Below are 16,550 nucleotides of genomic sequence, written 5' to 3'. Positions count from 1 at the left end.
GAGACGTCTATAATCTTAAGCGAAAATAATAGATTGCTATATTGTTCAAGGAGTAATGTCAAGTAAAAGGTGCGGGTATTTCAAATACAATTTTTAAGCAGCTTCATTTTTTTAAAAAGAAAACTTTTCAGTTTAATTTTACGGTATCGTTTTAGTTTTTCGTTCAATTGACTAGTCTATTGAGTATTTCAGTTATTTCCACATATATGGTAAGACGAATAAGCGAAAACGTAATGCCAATGTTCATCGGGTCGAAAAGTAATCTGAAAATGTCAAAATATATAAAAATTCTACCATATGCATTCTATGTAAGCTCGGTCTGTAGTTGTAGTTCCTGTATTGTGTACAATTTATACTGTTTCACAGTCTTAAGATTAGTGTTCACTGTATAAAAACAATGTCGCTTCTTTTTACCCAACGTACCTTGTACTGATAACTGAGATTCAATTAAAAAATTACGCTCAAGTACCATAGAGTATGTTGATACTTACTAAATCACCGAACCAAACAACCTGATCAGATGTTAGATACAATTTCAACTTCAAAAATACTCACTTGCAGAAAGACAATATCTGGGGCTCCCGGAACAAAGAGTAGCAGTCTTCGCATATCCGGTCCAGCCGGTAGAAAATCGCTTTGTTGAATTGTCCTTTACATTCTAAATCGAAAAACGAGCTTCGCTTGGCAACACTGTGATGAGGTAACGCTACGACTGCCAGTGGCACCAGTGCGATTATCAGTGACCACGCCAGAGCTAAGTTACGGGAACACATCTGCAAAATATTGAAAATAATCATGCAAATAGTTAAAACAGCTTCGTAGAAAATAGAATTAAATTTTTATTTTGTAGAAAAACAATGTCACATACTAACTAATGAATTCGAAGTAATATGTTGTGTTGTATATATTTTATGTCAGTATACTCGTGGATATTCAGAAATTATTAATATACACAGAATTTATTGATTTATTTTTCTTGTTTGCTAATTTTTAGTGATTAAGATAATTTAATGAATAATGACAATATACTATATCAAGCTCGATCGAAATACAATCTTCATTTTCGTTCACAAGAGACAACGTTTTCAATTTCCTTTTTTTTCGAATGGAACAATGACCAATGTTATACCTAAAACTAATGTATTTGCTGTCCCCTTAGTTTTTGTTTCATGTTCATATATTGAAAGAACAGTAGTCGATAAACATAAAAAAAATGGCAGCAGTAACAACAGCGGTTCCGACTTTTCTCTGTCAATCTGATCAAGTTCCTATAAATTTTATTATTATACAACACGTACCGCCTTTCAACGTCATCGACTTTTGCCACCAACAGATTTCGTGTGATCAGCCCGGGGTGAAATTTATTTCGGTTTTTGATCATAATTTTAATGATACCGTCTTAATATTATACGCCTGTCACGACACATGTTTTAATCAAACAGCTCTAATAAAAACTAAATGTCGGAGAAACCCGAAAATTTCCAACCCGAAACTGCTGAAGGAAATGAAACCCTGTTTCGCATTAAGTCCAAAATTGATTGCGATCATAAAACAGCGCCGTTTACCGATTTCTCGGGACCACGATTGCAAATATATGCTTTCGATTTTTTTAGCAACTGAAACGAAGCCGGCTGTAAAATATGTTGTTCGACACGCAAAGCAACACTGCACGAAAAGACATCGAACGGTGTGTTCTAAATATTACATGAATCCGAAATCGAGAATATCTGATTAAACTAGTTCTCTGCAAAAATACATATTTTTGCCTTTCTCATATAGAAAGGTTTTGCAATCACTTGACTACTTTTACCAACTAGTAAGAATTGGCACTGCCATGTGTGTGTGTGTGTGTGCACGCGCTCGCGTGTGTATGTCAAATAATCTCACTAGGTTTTCTCGGAGATGGCTGAACCGATTTTGACAAACTTAAATTCAAATGAAAGATCTTACGATCCCATACGGAATTCCTTAATTTCATCCGGTCCAACTTCCGGTTCCGGGTAAAGTGTGTTCAATATTGTACACCGTCACTTAAACCGGTGAAACAAAAAACGTTAACAAATCCTAAACTGGTCTTAAAACTACACAAATCGATAGTAATTATCAATAGGTAACTAAACAAACCGATTCCGGCTCTCCTGGTTCCCGATCTCCAGTTCCGGAAGTACCGGAAATAGTGGTCATATATTCCAAAATGGATCTCACTCACTTTTCTCAGCGATGGTTTGACCGATCTTCACAAACTCTCACTCTCGGCGAAATAAAAACCGTAAAAAAAATCTAAACTGGCCTCAAAACCGTTATTCCCAATCTTAGGATCAAATGAATTTATACGTCATGTTGGTGGCCGTACGGACCGACTTCGATTATACCGGCTCTCGGGCTCCGGTGCTGGAAGTACATATAATAGTGAACCCACTTCGTTTTCCAATGAATGGCCAACCGATCAGAGAGCTGTTTCATTCTCTATGTTATACTAGTTTAGACACGAACGGGTTTCTTTCAAAAATCGAAGAGAAACGTTTTGAATAGAACACCACAGTATTATATATGAGAAAGACATCATTACACCACTAGGTGGATTAAAACAGACTTTTCTTGCTGTTTCAACACATACGCCCTTATTCTGAATAACGACGTATTGATTTTTCGATCGAATGTGGTTCGATCGAATCATAGCTACCTTTGATTTTGCTAGCGTTATTGGGAATTCAAAAGAAATACGAGGGAAAAAACGATACGACGTTATTAAGAATAAAGGCGATAAATTGTAAATTTAAGTATAGTATACATGCAAGATGCAACAGACGGAATAAGTAATTAGTTCTTACTCGACTGCACGTTTCTGACGTTTTCAACAAAGCTGAATTTTAGCTCTCGTTATGAATGTGTTGAAGAATACAAAATGATTGGTTTTGACTGATTTTATCGGCAAATTGTAACAATTGAAATTTCTGGAAGTAGGTACTACTCGATGGTTTCCGAATCTTTTAATCGACGGTGACACTTTATTCGAAATGAGTTGTTACACTGGAGTTCGCATTTATTCGTCATTAAATCGGAACATCCGAACGGAAATTTTTCACTTATCCAGCTTTGATACAGAAATAATTCTGAACATGTGGATAAATGTTATTTATTTCGGACCAACATGTCATTTTTTTCAGTGCATCAAATCAATTGGCTTCGCAAGAGCGTGACATAGCCACACAGAAAGAACTTGTTTATCAAAACGTCATCTTATTTTTTATCGTACCATCATATTAGAAAACCTAATAGGTAGGTACATATTTTGAAATATTATAAGATAGCATAAAGTATATAAATCTGGAGACTCGACTATAGTAGTAATGTAATAAAGCTGTCGGTGACATCAAAAGTGACCAAATCGTTTTACTTTTCGCTCGATTGAAATTAACATATTTAATTACAGATATTTAGCCGGAAACGTTTAAGTTACAGTTACCAGAAACATTCTTATATCTCGAGTCCTACCCTTGCTCCTACCACCGACACAGTCTTCTTTCCGTGGTGACCTTCAGATGGTTTGCGTCAAACTCTTGTCAGACCTTTTGGCAGAGTTTAAGTGACTGACCGCTGATGAGCTCGACAGATTGCTCAGGGATTTTCCGCCTGCCCTCAATTGGCCTTTTTCAACGTCAGAGTGACATGTAACAGCAAACTACAGTGACGTATTTATTTTGGTTGAAAACACGTTTGTAACTTAATTGGAAAACCTGACTGATTTTTTATCCGTTTTGAAAGTAACCAATTCTTATTAAACCAGAAAACAATATTTTTGCGAAAACAAGAAGTGATCAAAAGAAGCAAAAAGGTGAAACCGATCAATCCTGTATATTAACAAGGGAACGTCACAAAAAAGAAGCATCTTCAGGACATTTATTGTGTAGTTTGTACATACAATAGAGTTGGCGTGAAATAAGAAAATGTTATTTTATAATTTTTTTTCGCCGTTTTTAAACATTTGTATAACATTCAGTATTGCTAAGCCACTTCATTATTCAAATCAGTGTCTGAATCAGTATGGAACCTGCGATTAGTATACGAAATACGTTCATCATCGTCGCCAACGAGAAACAGATCTAGAGGAAAGGTAGGTGAATGAAATCGTGAAATTAAGAAAAATTACGAAAAAGAATCGGCAGATGCAGGACTCGAACTCAAACTAAATAATTTGGCTTTAACCCTTTTAATTCATCACCGAAATTTATCAAGTGTACACAAATTTTGAGGCATTTGGGTCTATTTGAATTTGGGTTCATTGGAAGTGGTATTTGATGTTTTATATCCAATTCCAAACATCACAATTTGCTCTGCAGATATAGTGCTTTCATTCTACTATACTGTTAAAACATGATGAATGTTATTTTATGATCCCGCAAATAAAAAATCAGAAATGTTTGAATCAGATTTAAATTTAAGCCATTTGCCGAATTGTTTTTTTGGGTTATTGGCTTCACATATGATATTACGTCACCAGTAAAAAATAACATTTTTTGCTGTGCACTACCACTTCATAAAAAGAGTTATGTTGTTTAATATATCTATCTAGTGATACGTCGCAGGTTTAAAAAACTAATATAATCATACTTCGCTAACCAGAACGACAAAAAAGACGAATAAAATCGAAGTTGATATAAATATACTGTAAAATTTATGAGAATGCTAATCGTCGGAAGAGTCGCTCTTCGCTAATGACGGTAAGGCTCAAAGCAAAACCGGCCTCACTCCGTGATGTATAGGAAGGGAGAGCGGAAGAAAATGAATGGAATGGACGAATTTGCAGACTGTCGCGACGGAGGAAGCCCCGTTCGATGGAGATGAATGGTACTTGGTCTGAAAGTAAGCGGTGAAATGGAGTCGCACATCCAACCATGTACTTTTCAATATATTGCTGTACTGCAATGTATCGGTAATTCAAACTATACCAATGCTACAGAGGCCGTTATTAAAAAAAACTATGACATATCTGGTCACAATTTCCATTCCAAAGGAGACACCGATTTCGCACGACAAAAATTAAGCGTTGTTAAATATTCTACTAGTGAATTGAATATGCTCATTTCTCATCTTAAAACATGTTTTCGTAAATCTTCCATATGGTGATTTGGTATTCATCTGTCCACTTTAGCTTCTCCCCGGTCGGTTCTAGCAAACGACAGCGCAGTAAACTTTCGCGAAAACGTCAAACGAGCAAATTCATGAATGAAATATGTTCAACAGGTGTGCAGTTCGTGGCAGGTCTCTGCCAAATTCGGTGATACATTGGATGCTTATTCCCGGCCAGATGGTGAATCGGTTGATAAAGGTCGGTGGATTCTGGAAACGTAGTTCTGAATATTCATAAGATTTAACTTAATAAATTAACATTTTGTCGGTGTGTCCAAACGAGTCCAATTATCGTCACCTCGGAATCGCGTTCGAATAGTAGATTCGCCGCCGGTTCCTTCCTAGTTGTTTAATTTTAAGGCCAAAATATAGGGGCGCACTAGTGGTGTTTGCATACATCAACGTATCGTTAGACCACCCGCAGGTCACACTCTCCGGATGGATCAAAGAGAAATAGAGCATTGGATGGGTGAGATATTGCAGAGCGACAGGCTGTTCCTAGCCTAGACGCTTTGTCGGCACGCCGTTAATTGCGATGCGTCGTCGTCGCCGTCGTCGGATTTTTTATACTGGTTGCGATGTGTCTGAGGAAAGTCACATTTTCATAAGCGTTGAAACGCGCGAAACGAGACCGTCACGAAACGCGTGTTGCCATATGATTAATGTAATTTTTACTCCGCTTCGTGTGGCCATTTATTATGCCACCTGTTTTTTTGTTGATTCTAAGTTAATTTACGTCTCAATTTATCTGACAAACACCGTGTAAATTAAATAATTTTCGCACGCTTCCGACTAACCCTTGACACTGGATCGCCTTGTAAGTGTAATGCATATAATGATAATGGTTTGTCAAGGAAAATCACTGATTGGAAAATTTCGAAATAGCAAATTTTTTATGTAACATAGAAACAAATCTAGTTGCAACTTTCTTATTTCACTGGATGGAGACAACTTCCAACGCAGAGCTGTGGCAGAGACAGTTCTACAACAGTACCGAGTTGGTACAGCGTACATCGAACATGTTCTAATCCTAGCCGCCTCGTGACCGGCAACTTTATATATATATATATATATATATATATATATATATATATATATATATATATATATATATATATATATATATATATATATATATATATATATATATATATATATATATATATATATATATATATATATATATATATATATATATATATATATATATATATATATATATATATATATATATATATATATATATATATATATAGAGCCTTTTTTCAACAACCTATACTATAAAATCTAATAAAGATACAAAAATTTGTCCAATACATGAAATGTGCGTCTTTTCCTTAGCTTTCAAATAAGCGATTCCATGAAACAACCTTTAAAGTTAATATCAGATGTACAACTTCGCTTCCGCCGTTTTCCGATAGGTGGCTGTACCGGCTGAGGCTGGTCAAAATACATAGATGATAATGCCTTTAAAGTGAGTGTGTACAGTGCCTAACGAATTGTCATCGCCGTTTCAGTGATAGTTGCTCTTGTTTTCGTATTATTCACGCTCGAAAATGTCTGTTTATGTGCCCAATTCTCGCCATTTGCGGGAAGTTTTACTTTTCTGTTACAATTGGAAAAAAATGCAGCTGAAGCGCATCGAATGCTCTCAGAAACTTTCGGTAATGCTGCTCTGAGTAAAAGAACGTATCGGGAGTGGTTTCAACCACTGTGCCAAACCGAAGAAGAGCTTGCCGAATCGTTGGGAGTGAGTCAGCAAGCCATTTCAAAATGTCTCAAGGCACTGGGTATGATTCAGAAAGAAGGAAACTGGGTGCTGTACGAGTTGAAACCGAGGGACATCGAGCGCCGTCTATTTGTATGTGAGCAACTGCTTCAAAGACAAAATCGTAAGGGGTTTTTACATCGAATCGTAACCGCTGGTTCGATACGATAATCCTAAACGCAGAAAATCATGGGGAAAGCCCGAGCATGCTACTTCGTCGAAGGCAAAACCGAATATTCACGGCGCTAAGGTGTTGATTTGTATTTTGGTGGGATCGGCTCGGTGTGATTTACTACGAGCTCTTAAAACCGGGTGAAACCATCACAGGAGATCGCTACCGAACGCAACTGATGCGCCTTAGTCGCGCGCTAAAAGAAAAGCGGCCACAATATCAAGAGCGACATGACAAAATCATCCTTCAACACGACAATGCTCGGCCTCACGTCGCAAAAGTGGTCAAAAAGTACCTGGAAACGCTGAAATGGGAAGTCTTGCCCCACCCACCGTATTCCCCAGATGTCGCCCCTTCAGACTTCCACCTATTCCGTTCGATGGCACACGGCCTGACAGATCAACATTTTCAATCCTTCGAAAAGTTGGAAAAATGGATTGCTTCATGGATAGCGTCAAAAGAGGACTCCCTTTTTCGAGCCGGGATCCGAAAATTGCCGGAAAGTTGGGAGAAAGTTGCGACGGACAATACTTTGAATAATACATCTGTAAGCACTTTTTCGCAATGAAGCTTTTAACTTTGGAAAAAAACGGCGGAAGCAAAGTTGTACACCTGATATAATGAAAATAGTTAAAAATTAATAAACAAATAAAAAAAATTCAAACTTGGGCCTAATTTTGTTTTCTTTTTTTGTTGAAAAAAGAAGCCTTAGGGGTTTAACTCAATCTTGGCAAAGTTTCAGAGTGGAAAGATCAATACTTTCGGAGCAGTGAATTTTTCAATTACGACACGCACGCGCAGAGCGCACCGCAGCGCAATTCGCTCGGATACGGGCTTAACTTGTCGACACATTTTAGCTTATTGAACGAAACTCTCGCCGTAGAGTGATTTACTATTTGCGAAATGGAAAGAGCGAATACAGGAAAAGATTCAAAACTCTAAATTAAGTAACAAGTGGTCAAATAGGCGATATCATTCAGTAAAAACCATTCAAGCGAAGAGGTTGTGTTTCGATTGTACTGGCTCGTGAGTTAACGGCTGATACCGAGACAATTCTAAGCTTCAGGTAGTTAAACTGCCCATAGCAAACGTAATATTCGGGGCGTTTCCCGACTGGAAAGCTAGCAACGAAGGCCATCCCGTTCATACGCACAGAGGTGTAGAAACACAGAGGTGCGAGAGCATAGAAGTGGCGAGTCACAGAGGTGCCATCGCATAAAGGTGCGAAGACGAAGGGGTGCAAAGGCACAAAGGTGCTAAAGCAACCCAGTGCTGATCTACCAGGTACCAGAATTTGTACGCTGCGTAGGATCAAAAGAGACGGCATATATCGCGAGGTGCTACACTGCAAGCATCGCATTTGATCGCCACCAAGAGCAAAAGCACTGTACCTGGGGTCAGGTACAGGCAGCACAGCAAGTGCAGTGGTGTTCACAACGACGGCAGAGCAACTGAGATAGCAGTAAACGACAGAAGACTGCCAATTGGAAACAGCAGAAGACTGCCAATTGGAAATCGTTGGAAGAGCTTCACGTCGTTCTTCACGATAAAGGAACAGAGACATCAGCTACAAGGTAGATTTAATTTAATTTATTTTTTATTTCTTATATCTGAAATTTTACTAAACATAAGTTTTTATTTTGGTATTATTAATTTACAAAAAAATTTAATGTAATGGATGATCTTATGGAAGATCATCCGAATCCGATTCCGGATACTAGTAAGAGTTTAAATACTCCGAGGGCTAAACATTATCCACAGGGTACCACTGGGCCATGGATAGTCTATCTTCGAAAAAAAGAAAAGATTTTAAATTTGATGCAAATTACCAAGGATTTGACATCACATTTCTCTGAAGTTAAAGAAATATGTAAAGTTAATAGAGATAAAATTCGAGTTGTTGTCAATGACTTGAAACAGGCGAACGAAATTGTAACCTGTAAATTATTTTCTGTTGAATATCGAGTTTACATTCCATCGAAGGAGGTGGAAATTGACGGTGTCGTGACTGAAGCAAGTCTGACGGCCGATGATTTACTTAAAAATGGAGTTGGTCGTTTTAAAAACTCCATGCTTGAGGGAGTTAAGATACTCGAGTGCAAGCAATTGTACTCAGCATCTATTGTCGATGGAAAAAAGTCGTATCGTCCCTCAGATTCGTTTCGTGTAACATTTGCCGGATCTGCGTTGCCTAGCCATGTCTATATCGATAAAATTCGTCTTCCTGTTCGGCTTTTCGTACCGCATGTTATGAATTGCACGAACTGTAAAAAATTCGGGCATACAGCTACTTACTGTAGTAATAAGTCCAAATGTATCAAATGTCAAGGGCCTCATAAGGATAATCTTTGCGATAAAAATGTTGAAAAATGTGTTTATTGTGGGGAGAGACCTCATGATGATCTTTCAGTATGCGCTGCATTTAAGTTGCGTAAAGACAAAATGAAGCTTTCTTTAAAAGCACGGTCTAAGCGCACATATGCAGAAATGCTTAAAACGGTCATACATGTCTCCCCCTTGGAAACCGAAAACGGTTTTTCAAATCTTATGGAGCCAGAGGAATCTGACTCCGACGGAAATAGTGAAGATACCTCGTTTGTCACTCCTCAAGGGTCTGTTAAGAGGAGATTAACAAACCACAAAATACCTAAAAAGACACCTAAAATTACATCTTCAAAAAAAGATCCCCGTGTTAAAGCTAAAAAGCCAAATTTAAAACCAAAAACTGTGCCTCCTGGTTTGTCAAATTCACAAACCAATCCAGAAACTAGCTCAAGGAAAGACAATAATCCAGTGGGCTCCGTTTCACATTCACCAACAGGATTACTTAAGTTTTCGGAAATTGTAGAATGGATTTTCGCAGCATTCAATATTTCTGAACCTCTAAAGACTATCATAACGGCATTCCTTCCAGTAGCTAGAACTTTTTTGAAACAGTTATCAGCTCAATGGCCAGTTCTTTCAGGTTTTGTATCATTTGATGGATAATTTATCATCCGCCGCAAATGATTCAATCACTGTCCTGCAGTGGAATTGTCGAAGCATCATGCCAAAACTTGATTCATTTAAAGTTTTGTTGCATAGTCAAAAATGTGATGTATTTACTTTGTGCGAAACATGGCTTACATCAAACATAGCCTTAAGTTTTAATGACTTTAACATTATACGTCTCGATAGAGACTCTCCGTATGGTGGAGTGCTTTTAGGAATTAAGAAATGTTATTCCTTTTATAGATTAAATATTCCTTCGACTTCTAGTATAGAAGTTGTTGCTTGTCAAATAAACATTAAAGGAAAGGACATTTGCATTGCTTCAGTATATATTCCTCCAAGAGCTCAAGTTGGACAACGACAGCTTAATGAAATTGTCGAAGCCCTTCCTGCTCCACGTTTGATTTTAGGAGATTTCAATTCGCACGGAATGATGTGGGGTTCCGTTTACAATGATAGCAGATCATCCTTAATATATAATATTTGCGACAATTTTAGCATGACGGTACTAAATATGGGTAGCATGACACGGATCCCAAGACCTCCTGCACGTCCAAGTGCATTAGATTTATCTCTTTGCTCGACTTCAATTCGACTAGATTGCACCTGGAAAGTATTTCCTGATTTACACGGTAGCGATCATTTACCAATCATCATCTCAATTAGCAGTAACAAAGGCATTGCTAATTCAGTTAATATTCCATATGATTTGACAAAAAATATTGACTGGATTAAATACCAAAGTAATATTTCAAGTGCCTTAACTTCAATGGAAGAGCTCCCCCCACTTGAAGAATATGACTTCCTCGTTTGTTCGATTCTGGAGGCCGCAGAACAAGCCCAAACCAAACGATTTCTTGGTCCATCGTCTAACAGAAGGCCTCCAAACCCTTGGTGGGACAAAGAGTGCTCAGATGCTAAGCACGCGAAACAAAATGCCTTCAAGATGTTTTTAAAACGAGGAGGAGGAACTCCTCAGAATTTTGAAAAATTCTTGATTTTAGAAACCAAGTACAAGAGCATACTTCGGGCCAAGAAATGTAGCTATTGGAGACATTTTGTCGAAGGTTTGTCAAGAGAAACCTCAATGAGCACTCTTTGGAATACGGCCAGACGAATGAGGAATCGTAACGTAGGAAATGAGAGTGAGGAATACTCGAACCGATGGATATTTGATTTTGCGAGGAAAGTTTGTCCAGATTCTGTTCCTACGCATAGCATTATTAGGGAATCTTTTTCAAATAATGGTTCCATTGATAGCCCCTTTTCTATGATGGAATTTTCCATAGCACTCATGTCTTGTAACAATAACGCTCCTGGGTTGGACAGAATTAAATTCAACTTGGTGAAGAATCTGCCCGACCTCGCAAAAAGACGTTTGTTGGAATTGTTCAACAAGCTTCTTGAGCAAAATATTGTTCCACCTGACTGGAGGCAAGTGAAAGTTATCGCCATTCAAAAGCCGGGGAAACCAGCTTCCAATCACAACTCATATAGACCCATCGCGATGTTGTCCTGCATCAGAAAATTGTTCGAAAAAATTATTCTACGACGTCTCGACACTTGGGTCGAGACGAACGGTTTGTTGTCAGATACTCAGTTTGGCTTCCGTAGAAATAAAGGGACGAATGATTGCCTTGCATTACTTTCGTCTGACATCCAAATTGCCTTCGCTCAAAAGCAACAAATGGCATCTGTATTTTTAGACATTAAAGGAGCATTTGATTCAGTTTCCATTGATGTTCTTTCAGACAAGCTTCACCAACATGGACTCCCAGCGGTTATAAATAATTATTTGCACAACCTTTTGTCAGAGAAACGCATGCATTTTTCACATGGCGATTTGGTAACATTCAGAATTAGCTACATGGGTCTACCGCAAGGCTCTTGCCTCAGTCCGCTCCTCTATAATTTTTACGTAAATGACATTGACAGCTGTCTAGTATCCCCATGTACACTAAGACAATTGGCAGATGATGGCGTAGTTTCAGTTACTGGACCCAAAGCTATTGATCTGCATAAACCATTGCAAGATACCTTAGAAAACTTGTCCGATTGGGCTGTTCATCTTGGTATCGAATTCTCTGCGGAGAAAACAGAGTTAGTCGTCTTTTCAAGGAAGAATGATCCCGCGCAGCTTCAGCTCCATATGATGGGAAGAATGATCCAACAGGTTTTGACTTTCAAATACCTCGGGGTGTGGTTTGATTCCAAATGCACGTGGGGAGGACACATTAGGTTTCTGATAACAAAATGCCAACAAAGAGTAAATTTTCTTCGAACAATAACCGGATCTTGGTGGGGTGCTCATCCGGAAGATCTAATAAAATTGTATCAGACAACGATACTTTCAGTGATGGAATATGGATGCGTTTGCTTTCGTTCCGCTGCAAACTCTCATATTATCAAATTAGAGCGAATTCAATATCGTTGTTTGCGAATTGCTTTAGGCTGCATGCATTCGACACATACAATGAGTCTTGAAGTTCTGGCGGGAGTTCTTCCATTGAAGGATCGTTTTTGGGAGCTTTCGTCGCGACTGCTAATAAGATGCGAGGTACTGAATCCCCTAGTTATTAATAACTTCGAAAGGCTAGTTGAGCTTCAATCTCAAACAAGATTCATGACTGTATATTTTAACCATATGTCACAGGAAATCAACCCTTCAAGATATATTCCTATCCGTGTCAGCCTCCTAAATGTCCCTGACTCAACTTTATTTTTCGACACATCCATGCAGCGCGAAGTGCGTGGAATTCCGGAACACCTACGCTCGTTGGAAATCCCAAAAATATTTACAAGTAAGTTCAGGCATATCGACTCTGAGAAAATGTTTTACACGGACGGATCGCGAATTGAAGAAGCGACAGGGTTTGGTATGTTCAACAATAATGTTTCGGTCTCCTTTAGGCTTCAAGAACCTGCATCTGTTTATATAGCAGAGTTAGCAGCAGTTCATTATAGTTTGAGTATAATCGTCACATTATCTCCAAACCATTATTTTCTTTTCACAGATAGTCTGAGTGCAATTGAAGCCATTCGCTCAAAGGCTGCTGGCAAAAATGAACCTTTTTTCTTGGGCAAAATAAAACAGTGCCTGAACGTCATATTGAATAATAATTATCAAATCACAATAGTTTGGGTTCCGGCTCATTGCTCCATTCCAGGCAATGAAAGAGCCGATATTTTAGCCAAACGTGGTGCTATTGAGGGTGAAATTTATGAGAGACCAATTGCTTTCAATGAATTCTATAGCGCGTCTCGCCAAAGAACACTTGCCAGCTGGCAAGCTTCTTGGGATAAAGATGATCTGGGTCGGTGGATGCACTCAATTATTCCTAAAATATCGACAAAGGCATGGTTCAGGGGACTGGATGTGAGTAGAGATTTCATTCGTGTGATGTCCAGACTCATGTCCAATCACTACACGTTAGATGCACATCTCCTTCGAATTGGACTTTCCGAGACTAATCATTGTGCTTGTGGCGAAGGTTACCGCGATATTGACCATGTTGTTTGGACATGCGTGGAGTATCGTGATGTCAGATCTCAACTAATAAATTCCTTGCGTACCCAAGGTAGACTATCCAATGTCCCAGTTCGCGACATTCTTGCTTGTCGTGACGTTCCTTACATGAAACTTCTTTATTATTTCATTAAGTCCATTGGAGTTCCAATTTAAATTTTATTTTATGTTAGATTGTTTTCTCTTCCATGAGCTCAACCAATAGCCAGCTATCTTATATTAAATAAAAGTGATGAACTGATACAAACAAACCTGAAATAGTTATAAGATCATGTACAAAATAAATGTATTTCATTTAATGTAATTTATAATAGCAACTCGCTTGATAAAAACAGTGTTTAGATTAACTAATGAATACCAACATACTAATAGGATATTCGAAATGTATTAGGTTTAAAGTACTATGTATTGTAGATGCCACGGCGAAGAAAAACTTATGTATATTGCCTATGAAATAAACGTATTTATGAAAAAAAAAAAAATAGGCGATACTTTTTATTTTCTGGTAATCACCATTTGGAACATATTAAACACTAAAACTTAAACCAAGAGTCAAACTTTTAGAAATTAAAGCGTCAAAAATCCAACAAAAGTAACAATAATTCACTGATTTAGTCTAACTTTATGAAATCACGATTGCTACAATTGTTAGAAAGTACATGAAATATGATTGTAGCGTCAAAGTCAAGTTCAAGTCGCAGTAAGTTGTTCCGCCGAAAGCCGTTCCACTGAATTTCGACGAATCGGCACATTAATCGTAACAACCTATAACCTTTTATGAGCCTAGCAAGCCTTTTTGGAGAAATGATCAATTCGGTGAAACTGTTTGTGGCAAAAAAGCTATCGGTAAAATGGTTTTCTGTGAAATATTCTCGATTCAGATGAGAGATCTTTACGTCAATTGAAAGTCAACACAACCAACAGTGCGTTTCCCATGCTTGTAACATCTTAAATTATCACAGTCCTACTTCGCCTCAGAATAGGATACAGAAGAAACCTAAACTGTTAACGAGCAATGACTGGTAACTATTTAACCTTTTTCTTGGTTATAGCATACATCCTTGTTGTGTAGGATCCGAAGATTACTCTAATTCCGTTATAGCATGTTTTATTATTCTTATGACAACAATTGTCTTGTAGATATTACTAACAATCTAATCATGTTAATACTGTAGTGTCAACATAATAGCGTCATGAAATCATAAGAAAATAAAAGTACACCACGATCATGACTAGTTCAGCTCAGAACACGAAACAAAAATAAAGAACATCATGTAGATACTATTAGTGCACATCATAAGTCAACTACATACAGTGAACATCATCAGCTTGAATGGATTGCAGCTCTAAGAATAGTGACAGCAATCGCGTCCGAGCAGCTCCTCGCCCCTGGGCTGACGACCTACGTAAATAAAAAAAACACGTTTTCTACCATAAACAGTCTACTCCCTCAGACACTTTCATATATGCTTGTTGATAGACTCACTTGCACGCCACCGGTCTCGAAGCAATTTGACCCTCTACTTGGAATAGAACTGTCCTCACATACCATCCGATCCGCGAAAAGCCTCTCTGCTGATGCTTACAAGTCGGTTGAAATCTGGTTTCATGCTTCAATAGAACCGATTATAACACAGCTTGGTTCCGCTCGTATCCGATCAACTTGTAGTACGAGTTACAGGTGAAACATGAGTTATTTTTAGCACATCAAACAATACGCGCACCGGGAGTGAACGAAGGGCCGTGACCCGAAATACGTTTCCTCTAGTAATGACGTTTATACATTGTTTATGACGTAAGTTGAGCTTCGATCGTGAAAAGATTATTGACGCAGTTATTCACCGAAAATGTGTCCGAAACCACATTCGAATATGGGCTAACTGAATATGCGAATATTGGAATATTCGGGTTTCTTAATTCGACTCACAAACTTCGCAAAAATGGTGGTTCGCACAAGATTTTATGACCTGAAAGGTCTGAACAGTAGTTTTAAAGTTCTTAAAATAAACAGAAATAATAATCCTACAGCCAGTGATACTCGGTGACTCTCAAGTTATCTTTGAGAAAAATAAAAGATATTCGATATATTTACATACATTCACAAAAGCACACGCGAGCTTCCATCGGTAATGCATTAAACGAAGTAAACACATGTGAAACGTGAACCGAACCACAAGTACATCATAATGGAGCGCATGCGTCATTCTAACTCATCAAATCAACTTGAAAATCTCATACTTAACAGAGCCATCCAATTGCTAAAAGTTGCTTTGCCATAAATCTTACAACGATGACAAGCTATAAAGTAATAATGGGATGTAAAACAGCAATCAAACCGAAGGCATCAACCAGCAGTCCAGCCAAAGGTTGGACTTAAAATAGAACACAAACGGTAATTATTGTCACATTGAGAGATCAGGATTCCAAGACGATAAACATGAGTGAGTGGGTAGATTTGACGTCATTAATGGATAGATTTGACGGAATGTGTACGGCGCTATTTTTCTATAATACTAAACTTGGAAAAGACATTGTTTGATGAATTCCTTTTCAATACATTAAAAAATATCAGTTTATTAATTCAGTTGGTAAGAGGTTTGTTATAAAAGTATCACGAATTTTGAATTTTCGCGGGCTACGTATGTTCGATTTTTCATCTTTTGGTGGCATTATGTTGATACTCTTGACCCTCACTTATGATGATAATTTCGGCCATTTTGAATGTTCAGTCAGTTTTGGACAGCTATTGTGGACGAACGTGTTTTAGTTTGTCTTCGATTTTCGTTTGAGAGCAATAGGCAGAGAACCAACATTAACAGAACGAACACAAAGTTTAGAAGTTGAACTTCACTTCCGGTGAGTCTCTAAACGGGCGAGCACGTTGTATCGTGAGGTGAACATTTGAGTATTTCGTGAGAAAGAAAGAATTTTTATCCGCACTTTGGTGACTCGACGTAGCCACA

The 16,550-nt window shown here is 38.0% G+C and overlaps 1 protein-coding gene across 2 annotated transcripts in view; it reads right to left on the bottom strand.

The window, feature by feature from the left end:
* LOC131434873 (ion transport peptide-like) overlaps positions 1–16,550 on the bottom strand; it is a 78,398-nt gene that overhangs the window by 6,359 nt on the left and 55,489 nt on the right. For both annotated transcript variants that reach the window (XM_058602095.1, XM_058602094.1), the window contains exon 2: positions 556–773. In XM_058602095.1, the coding sequence (XP_058458078.1) occupies positions 556–773 (218 nt within the window). The remainder of the gene's footprint in view (positions 1–555; positions 774–16,550) is intronic.

Source organism: Malaya genurostris, chromosome 3 (genome assembly GCF_030247185.1).
Source record: "Malaya genurostris strain Urasoe2022 chromosome 3, Malgen_1.1, whole genome shotgun sequence".
In the NCBI taxonomy this organism is placed as follows: Eukaryota; Metazoa; Arthropoda; class Insecta; order Diptera; family Culicidae; genus Malaya; species Malaya genurostris.
Note: the sequence above shows the minus strand (reverse complement) of the source record. Positions and strands in the feature narration are given on the sequence as shown.